This window comes from Solanum dulcamara, chromosome 8 (assembly GCF_947179165.1).
Source record: "Solanum dulcamara chromosome 8, daSolDulc1.2, whole genome shotgun sequence".
NCBI classification, from domain to species: domain Eukaryota; kingdom Viridiplantae; phylum Streptophyta; class Magnoliopsida; order Solanales; family Solanaceae; genus Solanum; species Solanum dulcamara.
The window spans coordinates 2171071-2183282 of NC_077244.1; the positions used below are offsets into that span (position 1 = coordinate 2171071).

The window sequence follows — 12212 nt, forward strand, 5'->3', positions numbered from 1 at the left end:
TCAATATTATTTATTGGTTAAACCTGCTTCCGCATCTTTAAACTGTTTATATCTCGTGAATGTTGTTAGTTTGGATTGTACTAGTAGTTCTCCCACCGGAGGATTAGTGTGGGTGTCAACGACAACAGGTTGGGTTCGTGACATGTGTATTGAATAACAACTTCTTTTATTATATAACAATGAAAAAAGTTTCATATTTTTTTTTATAATAATCTATACCATGCCTTATTTTTATAAATATAGTATAGTAAATTTATTCTTCAAACTACTGGCATATGACATTATCATGAAACGATCAACGAGAAATAATACAATCTATTTATTAATACAGAATAATACAATATTACAACGCAATACGATATATTATGAAATGATATGCAACAAGTTGTGAAGGGTAAAACATCCCTTATTTTAAGAAATATAACAAAGTTACTACTTGTACAATTCCATAATCCAAATTAAATATGCAGAATTTATGACTTTGAAACCAGAAAATCCAGATTTTTTTGCTAAACTTTCAAATTCTTCCTTTGTTCTTTCCTTCCCACCAGGAGTGACAATCATCAGAAACACATCAAGGAAAAATGCATTCTTGGAAAAGAAATCATTTGTTTCTGGATTTTCTGGCTTTATATGTTCAACTAACACCACTTTACCAGAATTAGGTAAAGATTTCCAACAATTCTTCAATATCTTTATGCAATCATCATCATCCCAATCATGGATTACATGCTGCATAATAATATTTAATGTGTCGGTGGCTCCATAAAATTAATGGCTTAAAGTCAAATATTAATAAAAGGCTCACATTAAATTTATTTGATAAAAAAATTATATATATTTAATTTTTATTTGAGTTTCTTTTATAATACTGAGGTTCCAGTCATCTTGCACGCACTATAGAAATCTTTTTGATAAGTTTTATTTATGTTATGTGCAATGATAATGTTAAGAATTTTTAAAGTCTATTAGAATTATTTGACCTACAACAGTAGAATTTTTAAAGTCTATCAGAATTAAAGTTAATTTGATTTAGTAATCTAAAAGAATTTTAACTTATACACACTCATAGTATAAATTATTATACACATACCAGGTGGTTTATATAACATGTTGTAGGAGGTTTATATGTCTTATTCTTTTAATGGGATTATTAATTTCATTTTTATCTATGGACAATTATATATAGTTATCTATGTTTATCTTTAAACGATTCGATAGTGAACAAATAGTTTTATGCTGCTATTGTATGTATATCTTAAACCTCATTTTGAAGTCCTTGATAAAACATAGTAAAAACAGATACTTTCTTCATTCTAATTTTTGTGATATTGTTGATTAGCCACATAGTTTAATTAATAAATAAAGAAAGAAATTTAAAATTTGTGTGTAAAACAAATCATAAATATCTTTATGGTTATAAATTATCCCATTAAATATGAAATTAAAAGTTTATTTATATCATTTACAAAGATATTAACATTTCATATTTTGAGACTGACTAAAAAAAATATCGGATTAATTGAAAAGGAATAATACTAACTTTCATGAAGATTACATCTCCTTGAGGAACACTTTGAAACATATCTCCTGCAACATGCTCAACCCCTAACAACAAGGAAATATAAAACTCTTATCATAAGCATTTTTTCATAATCTAATTAAAAAAATTGACTTGCTATAATGAATAAAAAATAACATTAATAGCTTATAAAATTTTCAAAAAAAATGGCTAAAATGCATCTAACGTATTGGAAATAACTTAAATTTGTCTTTCTTTCACTCATGAATCACAATTCCTTAACGTTGATTTTCTTATTAAAATGTTTCTCCATCCATATTGGACCCCAATTTACCCGAAATTAGGTGGAAGGATGAGCATTTTAATTCGAAAATTAACTTAAATTAAAGGCAATTGGGGTCCAACAGATGAAAGAAAGGCATACTTAAGCTATTTCAGATACGTTACAAATATTTTAAATCTGATTTTATAAAATATTTATATTATCATCATATATGACTTAAATCGTACCTGAATAAGTTGGAGCATCCTTAATGACATGTGGCAAATCAAAATTGACACCCTTAATATGAGGGTACATTGAAACTATAGAAGCCATTGTTAAACCAAGAGCACCTCCAACATCTACCATTTGTTTTACTTCTTGAAAGCCAGTGTAGGTCTCAAGAATTTTAGTTATGGTTATCTTGTTCAAGTTTTGTGTAGATTTGTTAGTTACCTCAGCATATCTACTATCTTTTGCATGATATTCAAATACACCCATTCCATTGGCTTTGTTAAATGGTATTTCTCCTTCAAGAATTGCATCCTTCAAGTAAAACCTTACAAATCAAAGAAAAAAAAATAAGTTTTATGAAAAATATTAAATCAAATTTGCATTATTGATGAATAAGATCATGAAGAAGACATGTATTAAAATATGAGTTTAGTTTCTATAAAAGACTTTTTATGCTATGAGATTAAGTAAAAAAATATTTATAGCTAACCTACCATAAAAGAGTGAGATTAGTAATATAACTTGTTAAATATAAAGACAAAAATTCATCTTGTCCCAATTTATGTATTATAGTTTGAATTTTAAGAATTTAACTTTGATTGTAAATTTTGATAAACAATCTTTAAATTGACATATTTTAAATTTGTGTAAAAAAACTATAAATCAGATAATTAACAATTTAAAATATTTAAAAGACATATGAAAAAATTATAATCAACTAAGAAAACTCATTTAATTCTCGAAATTCGTACACCAACACATAAATATAAGACAGAAAGAGTATAAAAGAATTGTAATTTGTACCAAGAATTAACCATGGCTTGGTCATTAATGAAGAGAAATGTGGGAGCAATTGACACCCCATCTTTATTAGAGACAAGATTTCTACTCAAAGGTGTCAAACTATAAAATGGTCCATTTTCATCCTCTTTGCAAAGAGTAAATTTCAACAAAGATTGGCTAGCAAGAAATCTCAAAATCTTTTCAATCATAATTGGAGCTTGAGGGTTTTTTGTTGGAATTTTGGATGCAATTTGAGAAGAGGATAATTGTGCATTTGGTGACAAAAGATCAAAAATACCAAGTTCCATAGTGACTTTCAAGACCATGTTTAGGGCTAAACCAATTGGTAATTGCATAACACTTAGGATATCATCTTCTTCTTTGGACATAATTTTCTTGCTTTGATCTTTTGATGATATGTCCATTTCAAAATTTTGGGACTAACAATGGATGGTGGGAGTTGTTGAGGGGAAAGTTGGAAGACTTGTTCCTTTTATAGTAGTATAGCTAGCAAATTAAATAGGATCTTTAATTCAATTAATGATGTGTGATGACTCTCGCTTATTGAAGTTCTGTTAAAAAAAAAATTATCTGAGAATTGGTATAGAGAAGCATTTTTTGCATTGTAATAGTTCATTCATACCAGCTTAGCTGTCAGATGATTATTTCATCTATTTCTTATCGGGACAAATATCAGGTAACCCTAAGGCTTAAGTAGATGAGAAAAAATATTTTATATATTTTTTCTTTCCTGAGATTTGAAGCTGAAGCTTCATAATTCCAAAACACACCTTGAATACCAATATAAAAGAATTTTTATACTATATTAATGTTTTTAACTTGTTATTATGGAAAATCTGCCTTGTTTTCCATGTTAACTGATCCCAAAACTTTATTGATAACCTATATAAGTATTTGTTGTGTTTTGCAAGTTATTAAATCCATGTTTATCTTTTTTAAAAAGTAATTTTTAAGTAACTATATAGCATAAAAATATGTGTATATAAATAAAACTCTTGTAAATATATGACTAGGTGAAAATGATTTTGAATTATAGAAACAAACAGACAAATGGATTTTTTGGGAAACATGTTATGAATCTGATTATGGTATCTTTCAGCCAATTATATTTTTAGCTGTGAAATTAATTTTATGAATAAACAGTTATACTTATGTATTTTGAATATAGAAATGCCGAAGTCTCGAAGCTGATAATAACAATTATTTAATTTTTATAATATTGTAGGACTTCTTGGGTAATATAAGAGTAATAAAAATAATAAGACCAAATCGCCTTCCATATATTTTGTTTGATTCTTAATGATGAATTGTTTGATTAATTAAGTTGGAAATATTTAAATGAGGTGAGATCAACAATGGGGTCAATGTGACTATGAAACTCATTTAAAATAAATTTTACATTATATAATTGTTCTTGAGATGCATTTTAGGTTAAAATAAAGAAAAAAATTAATATTTGAAAATTATGTAAAGAACACAATAATACATGGTCCCCAATTTCAATGACAAAATATATTGTACAAAATTTCATTTTATTATTGCCAAATTTGGTGTCCCTTAATTATTATTTTTAAAATTATAATTGTGATGTGCATATATTGTGGCAGTTAGTGTTGGTAAAATGAATAAAATATTCAAGTATACATCTAACTCGTACAATTGAAAATAAATGGAATGAGAAATTTATTAAAATCAAATCAAATATGAATCGATTCATGCTCCGTAAAACATCGATTGAGAATGTCAATATCGTTGTTCGTAAGCAATTCAAGGCATCTTCGTTGTAGAAAATTCATCTCCCTTTGTAAGCTACCGTTCGAAAATGGGTTTCAAGCAAATGATTTTCCTAAACGTAGTAGCTCGAAACATTCTAGCTCTTCATGACTAAAATCTTGTACAAAACGTAGCCAACAATGGATATTCATGTTATTCACCACTCAACTCATTGGTACTATTAAATATTAGAGAGATTTATTCAGTAATCGACATTCTAGCAGTAACTTCTTTATTCTATTTGTTATTGATTTTGAATTTTATTAATCTATAATAATCAATAAGAAAATCATTATCGCAGTTACCAGACCCAGAGAATGATGTAAACAATGAACTCTTCTCTTTATCAACAAACAGTCAAAGTCAAACCGTAATGAAAACAAGCATATGATGTGTTCGTCTACCTCTAAATAAATGTTTTACTTTGTTTAGTCTCTTTCTTCATGCAAACCTATCGGTTTACCAAGAAAGCTCCATAAAATTCATTTTTATTATATCGTTGTTCTTTTTATTTTTTTACTATTCAATAAATCGTTGAATTTGAAATCGAACTCACTCTCTCCTAGCAGATATACATGAGCTGATTTATCCTTCAGAATGTGTAAAATTGTATAAATTGTCCTTCGTACATGTATATTATAATGTATATATCTTATAAGACTTGTATAAATTATTATATATCAGTTATTTAAAAATATTTAAGCATGATATACATAAATGTTGTGCGGAGAATCAACTACAATATTTATATTAGGTTTAGTTTTCTAAATTAATATTTGATTAAAAATATATTAATTTTATCTAAAGAATGTATATACATGTCAATAGCCCATATAATATCAGCATCTAAGCCCAAAGTAAATATATAATGAGCCCAAACAAAAAAAAAACAAGGGACAATTTCAAATATATTGTCACGATCCAAAATGGCTCATGAGTGACATCCACGCTTAACCTCCTAGGTGGAAGAATCAACGATACAACCCCAACTTATAAAGGTACGACAATAATGCGGAAGCTTAAGTTATGAACGTAAGAAATAACAAAACCCACTAAAGTTTATTACATATGTTCCCCAAAATCTGAAAGTCATCACATCAAAGATATCTAATCTCAGAATATCAAGTCTAAGAGTATCAAACATCAGAATAGAAAAATAAACTAGTTAGTGTACGAAAATTAAGGACATCATGTCATGACTAAGAGAATCCAACACGAACTAGGAGGATAGCCCATCCTGAAATCTTATATACCGGAGACTGGCTAGAGCTGAGGGCGAGTCAAAGTCGATGGTACACTCGATGCACTCCACAAAATAAAGCAAAGAAAAATACAAGTAGGGTCCAGTACGGAGCAACATGTACTGAGTAGGTATCATCGACCGACTCGAAATAGAAATAAATATGCATAAAGTAATAGAAGGAACTCAACTATAAGACTTAACAGGTGGCAAAAAATAAAATCAAGATCAAGGGACAATACAATAAAACAATTACGTAATCAGTCAACAATATTCAAAGTATATATGAGGACTCAGGTCTCCACACCACGCTCTTTTGAGAAATGAGTTATTTGATATTGGGTAGTATTAAGTCATTTTAATATGTTTTCCTTTAATATTACTGTGCTGAAACGTGAAACCCCATCTAATAATATTGTGTCGGTTCGTGACAGCCGATTCAAATATACCATGTCGGAATGTGACACCCGATCTTAATATACCGTATCGACTCGTGACACCCGATCCAAATATATCGTGTCGGTTCGTGACACCCGATCCAAATATAATTAATTTATTATTTTTTATTATCCATTCCACTTAATTAACAATATTTCATTAAGCCTTCTTTATTCAAGACATCACTTTTGATAGGACAAGTACAAGATTATGGATTTCACGATCTTGGAATTGTAGACCAATCACAACAAACATATCATTTATCCAAACCACGATAATTAAGTACATAAAAAACTTTACAACATTACTCAATGACTATTAATCACTATTAAGAATCTCTCTATGAAATTGAACAAACCATAACCTACCTCAACCGAACAATCGAAGTCAAGCAAGTTAATTCACCAATGCTTTTCCTTTCTTCGAAGCCTCACGTTTTCAATCTATCAAGTATACAATATTCGTAAGCAAACGAATCTGCAGACACTAATATTATAGTTTCCGTCGCAAATGAGTTGTGGTGGTTAACAAATATGAGACCCCATTCTACTTTATTCTAATAAGTATGTGACAAGTAGTATACGATATTAAATAAATTATAAATTTAGCCCACCAACTAAATTAACTATCTAAAGTTACCCTTCAACTAAATAACCGTAGTTATCGAATAGTCCAAAATACCAACAAAAATTTACGGAATGAGTCTTTTATAAAATAAAAAATTCTTGTACTCAAAACGACCTAATATCTTATATACAAAGAAAATGGGTCAAAAATGTCCTTAAACTATTTGAAAAGAACAAAAATGTCTTTTGTTTATAGTTTGGTTCAAAAATATCCTTGCCGTCAATATTTTGATCCAGAAATGCCCTTATTGTTATTTAATGGGTCAAAAATGCCCCTATTGTTATAAAATGGTTCAAAAATGCCCTTTTTCGAATAATTATATATATATTTTAAAAAAAATATTGTTCCTTATAACAATGTTTCTTTTGAGGAACTCTATTTTTGTTTTCTTTCTTTTTAAACTATTTTAAGTAATAAAAATGTAAGAAATTATTTTATTCATCGTAATCTCATTTTATTATCAATTAAAAAAAAGATCACGTACTCTAAGTTTTAACGAATAATATATGTCATATATATGAGATCATAATAAATCAATCATTAATTTATTTCAAATAACGATAAAAAATAATTATAATAAAATTTAAAAAATATTTTTAAATTTCAATTTTTTAAAATTGGAGTAAACATTTGCTAATAAAGAGAAATATTATTAGAAAAAAATATGTTCAAAAAGAAAATAAATAATATATTTATTTGAAAAGGGGCATTTTTGACCCATTAGATAACAATAAGAGCGTTTCTGGATCAAAGTATTGACGACAAGGGCATTTTTGTTCATTTCAAATAGTTTAAGGGCATTTTTTAGTTTACAATAAATATAGTCATGTTTTATTTACATTACTTATACACTGAGCTATAGACTAAATATACATTATGATGAATCAAAAACTGAATATAACTTGACTATACATGAAATATACACTAACTATACAAGTCTATACAGCGAATGACTATTATTTTAGTAATTACATTTGCCGAATATCCATGTGGAATAATTATCCCAAAAAACAATTAGTGGGCTTTCCCAACTTTAAATATAGGGAAAATTTTGCAAATAACCATTATAATAAATTTAATTAAGCTTCTTAGCTATAGTTTGCATATTTATGGGGTGTAGCTATAGTTTAAGCTACCTCGTTTGTATAATTCGATGATAATTGAGCTATTTTTGTATAAACTCAAAATATCGAATTTATACAAATACAAACATTTGAACTTTAAACAGTTATATAAACTATGTTATGCAAAATTATATTATGAAAAGTTATACAAATTTTGAATTATACAAACATACGAATTTTACAAACTCAAACTGTAATTAACACTAAATGTTAGTGACGAATTGTAAATTAGCTAAACTATAACTATGTTAACTAATTAACTAGTATATGTTTGCTTATTCGCGTAATTTTTCCTTAAATATATACTATTAATGTTGCAAAACATTGACAAACATTCTTTAAAGTTTGGCATATTACTTGTGTAAGCAAATTAACTTCACACATACACAATTAAGGTTGAAATTGTAATAAATGTGGTTAGGGGTGTGCAAAAACCGAACCGATCGATAAACCAAACTGAAAAAGCGTTATTAGTTTATTGTAGGGGTATCAAATGGATGCGTTGGATTGAAATTGAGAATATTAAAATGGATTGAAATAAAATCGGGCTGGGTCATAACCTGCCCAAATTTACTTTGGTCTCAAATGGATTGGGCTTAAATTCAGGTTGGGTCATGACCCACCCAAATTGACCTGCTTAATTTCAATAATGTTAACATATTATTATTTACCTTTTCTAACCACAATTTGAATTTCAACTCAACAAAATAAAAATAAAAATAAAAATTTACAAATTGATAAATTAATCCTAAAAGATATAAAATAGATAGTAATTCATACCTTTTATATGAGAACATATATTACACCAATGCAAATACCTTAATTATGCTTCATAGCCATAGTTTGCTAATTACAATTCGTAGCTATAGTTATATCAACATTTATATAATTCGTGCAATATTTTATACGTCTGTATAATTCGCTATACAATTTACAGTTTTTGTATAACGTTTATATATTTCACTATATAATCCATGCACAACGTTTGTATAATTCACTATACAATTTGTAGTGTTTGTATATTTCGCTATACAATTAGATTCGCGCACAACGTTTGTATAAATCGCGCGAATTATACAAAACTCAACTGTATAATTGCGCAAATTATACAAAACTTAAATTATAATTAAAGCTAGATGTTTATCACAAGCCATAATTAATTCAAACTATAGCTATATTAGCTAATTAACTAGTATATATTTTTTTATCCGCGTAATTTTTTTTCTTTTAAAATGGATTAAGGCTTGAATGAGTTAAGATTGAACTCAATATAAATTATCTTGAGCCAAACCCATAAATGTTTGGGCGGGTTACCTATATTTGGGCTCATTTTGACATTTCTAGTTTATTGCTATTGGGTTATTGATTTAACGGTTATTTAATGATTTTATAAACAATAATTATTGGGTTATCTGTTCAGTAGTGGTTTTATAATATTGGGTAAACCGATAACCCATTAAGACTATAATAGTTTACTAATTTAATTTTTAGTTTAGCTTGTGTGCAAGAGACCAAATGGGTAGGTTCTAAAGCTAGGGAGGTAGACGGGTATAAGCTTTGGTTTTCAGGTAGATCAAAATATAGGAATGGGGTAGGCATTTTAGTAGACAATGATCTAAGGGATCAGGTAGTGGAGGTTAGGAGAGTCAACGATAGGATGATGTCGATTAAGGTGGTCGTTGAAGGGAGCACATTCAACATTATTAGTGCTTATGCGCCACAAGCGGGCTTAAGAGAGGAGGATAAGAGGCGCTTTTGGGAGGATTTGGACGAGTTAGTGGGAGGTATACCACCTACTGAGAAGCTTTTCGTGGGAGGGGATTTCAATGGACACATCGGGTCTATTTCAGGAGGGTATGATGATGTGCATGGAGGCTTTGGCTACGGGGTCAGAAATGTAGGAGGCCTTTCACTTTTGGAATTCGCAAGAGCTTTTGGGTTGGTCATAGCCAATTCGAGTTTCCCAAAGAAGGAAGACCACTTGGTAACATTCCATAGTTCGGTGGCTAAGACTCAGATAGACTTTTTACTCTTGAGGAAGGTCGATATAGGTCTGTGCAAAGACTGTAAGGTCATTCCGATAGAAAACCTTACAACCCGACATAAGCTTTTGGTGATGGATTTAGGGATCAAGATGATGAGGAATAAGAGGGTCGGGGATGATCGATCTAGGATCAGATGGAGGAGTTTGACCACTGCAAATGCCTTTGAGATGGGAGAGAAGTTGAAGGCCATGGGGGCCTGGGATAGTAATGGGGATGCGACAAGTATGTGGGATAGGACGGCTAGTTGTATTAGGACTGTGGCAAGGGAAGTGTTGGGAGTCTCGACTGGTAGTCGTAGTCGGCATCGAGGAGACTGGTGGTGGAATGGAGAAGTGCAAGAAAAGGTGGAAGCAAAGAAGATGGCGTACGCAAAGTTGATAGAAAGCACAGATGAGGTGGAGAAGTGGACGAATAGGGAACTTTATAAAATAGCGAGAAAGGAGGCGAAGTCGGCGGTTTCGACGGCAAAAACAACAGCTTTTGAACGCCTTTATGCTGAACTAGAAGAGAAAGGTGGGGATAGAAAATTGTTCAGGCTAGCCAGGGCGCGGGAGAGAAGAGCACGCGATGTGGACCAAGTGAAGTGCATTAAGGACGAGCATGGAAAAGTATTGGTAGACGAGACCCTCATTAAACAGAGATGGCAGCCCTATTTCCATAAACTCTTGAATGAGGAAGGGGACAGAGACTTTGTGTTGGGAGATTTAGAACATACAGAGAGGCGTTGCGATTTTGGGTATTGCAGGAGTATTAAGGTCGAGGAGGTTAAGAGTGTCGTTCGTAGGATGCGCTGGGAAAGAGCAACCGGACCTGACGAGATTCCTGGGGAATTTTGGAAGAGCACGAGCTCGGTAGGTTTGGAGTGGTTGACTAGGTTATTTAATGTCATCTTTAAAACGGCAACGATGCCCGAAGAATGGAGGTCGAGCATAATGATCCCTCTATACAAAAACAAAGGGGATATCCAGAGTTGCAACAACTATAGAGGTATTAAGCTACTAAGCCATACTATGAAACTGTGGGAAAGAGTGGTAGAGATGAGGGTGAGGAGAGACGTGTCTATTTCAGAGAACCAGTTTGGATTTATGCCGGGACGCTCAACTACAGAAGCCATCCATCTTATGAGGAGACTGGTGGAGCAGCATAGGGAGAGGAAGAGGGACTTGCATATGGTATTCATCGACCTAGAAAAGGCTTATGATAAAGTCCCAAGAGAAATACTATGGACATGTTTGAAGGCTAAAGGTGTACCTATGGCATACATTAGGGTGATCAAGGACATGTACGAGGGAGCCAAAACTAGGGTAAGGACAGTAGGAGGGGACTCAGAGCACTTCCCAGTGGTGATGGGGTTGCATGAAGGATCAGCTCTTAGTCCTTTTTTATTTGCCTTGGTGATAGATGGATTGACGCGACAAATTCAAGGTGCGGTGCCATGGTGTATGCTTTTCGCGGATGACATAGTCCTGATCGATGAGACTCGCCGCGGAGTTAACGCTAAGCTGGAGGATTGGAGACATACCTTAGAGTCTAAAGGGTTTAAGTTGAGTAGGACAAAGACAGAGTACTTAGAGTGCAAGTTCAGTGAGACACCTCAGGAGGTTGACGTTGAAGTTAGGCTTGGTGCTCAGGCCATCCAAAAGAGAAGTAGTTGCAAGTATCTTGGGTCTATCATGCAAGGCAGCGGGGAGATTGACGATGATGTCACACATCGTATTGGGGTAGGGTGGATGAAATAGAGGCTCGCTTCCGGAGTGCTATGTGACAAGAATGTGCCACCAAAACTTAAGGGCAAGTTCTACAAAGTGGTGGTTAGACCGGCTATGCTGTATGGGGCGGAGTGTTGGCCAGTTAAGACTTCTCACATTCAAAAGATGAAAGTTGCTGAGATGAGAATGCTGAGATGGATGTGTGGGCACACCAGGAGCGACAGGATTAGAAATGAGGCTATTCGGGACAAGGTAGGAGTGGCCTCGGTGGAAGACAAGATGCGGGAAATACGACTGAGATGGTATGGACATGTGAAGAGGAGAGACACAGATGCGCCAGTGCGGAGGTGTGAGAGGCTGGCCATGGATGGTTACAGAAGAGGTAGGGGTAGGCCGAAGAAGTATTGGGGAGAGGTTATTAGACAGGACATGGC

At 31.9% G+C, this 12212-nt stretch overlaps 1 protein-coding gene across 1 annotated transcript; it reads right to left on the reverse strand.

The window, feature by feature from the left end:
- Positions 1–235: 235 nt before the first annotated feature.
- LOC129900817 (myricetin 3-O-methyltransferase 3-like) lies at positions 236–3266 on the reverse strand. The gene is made up of 4 exons (XM_055975883.1): positions 2823–3266; positions 2033–2343; positions 1544–1608; positions 236–732 (listed from the first exon to the last, which is right to left on the reverse strand). The coding sequence occupies exons 1-4, from the start codon at positions 3224–3226 to the stop codon at positions 433–435; spliced, it is 1080 nt and encodes a 359-aa protein (XP_055831858.1). The 5' UTR covers positions 3227–3266; the 3' UTR covers positions 236–432.
- Between the last annotated feature and the right edge of the window lie 8946 nt (positions 3267–12212).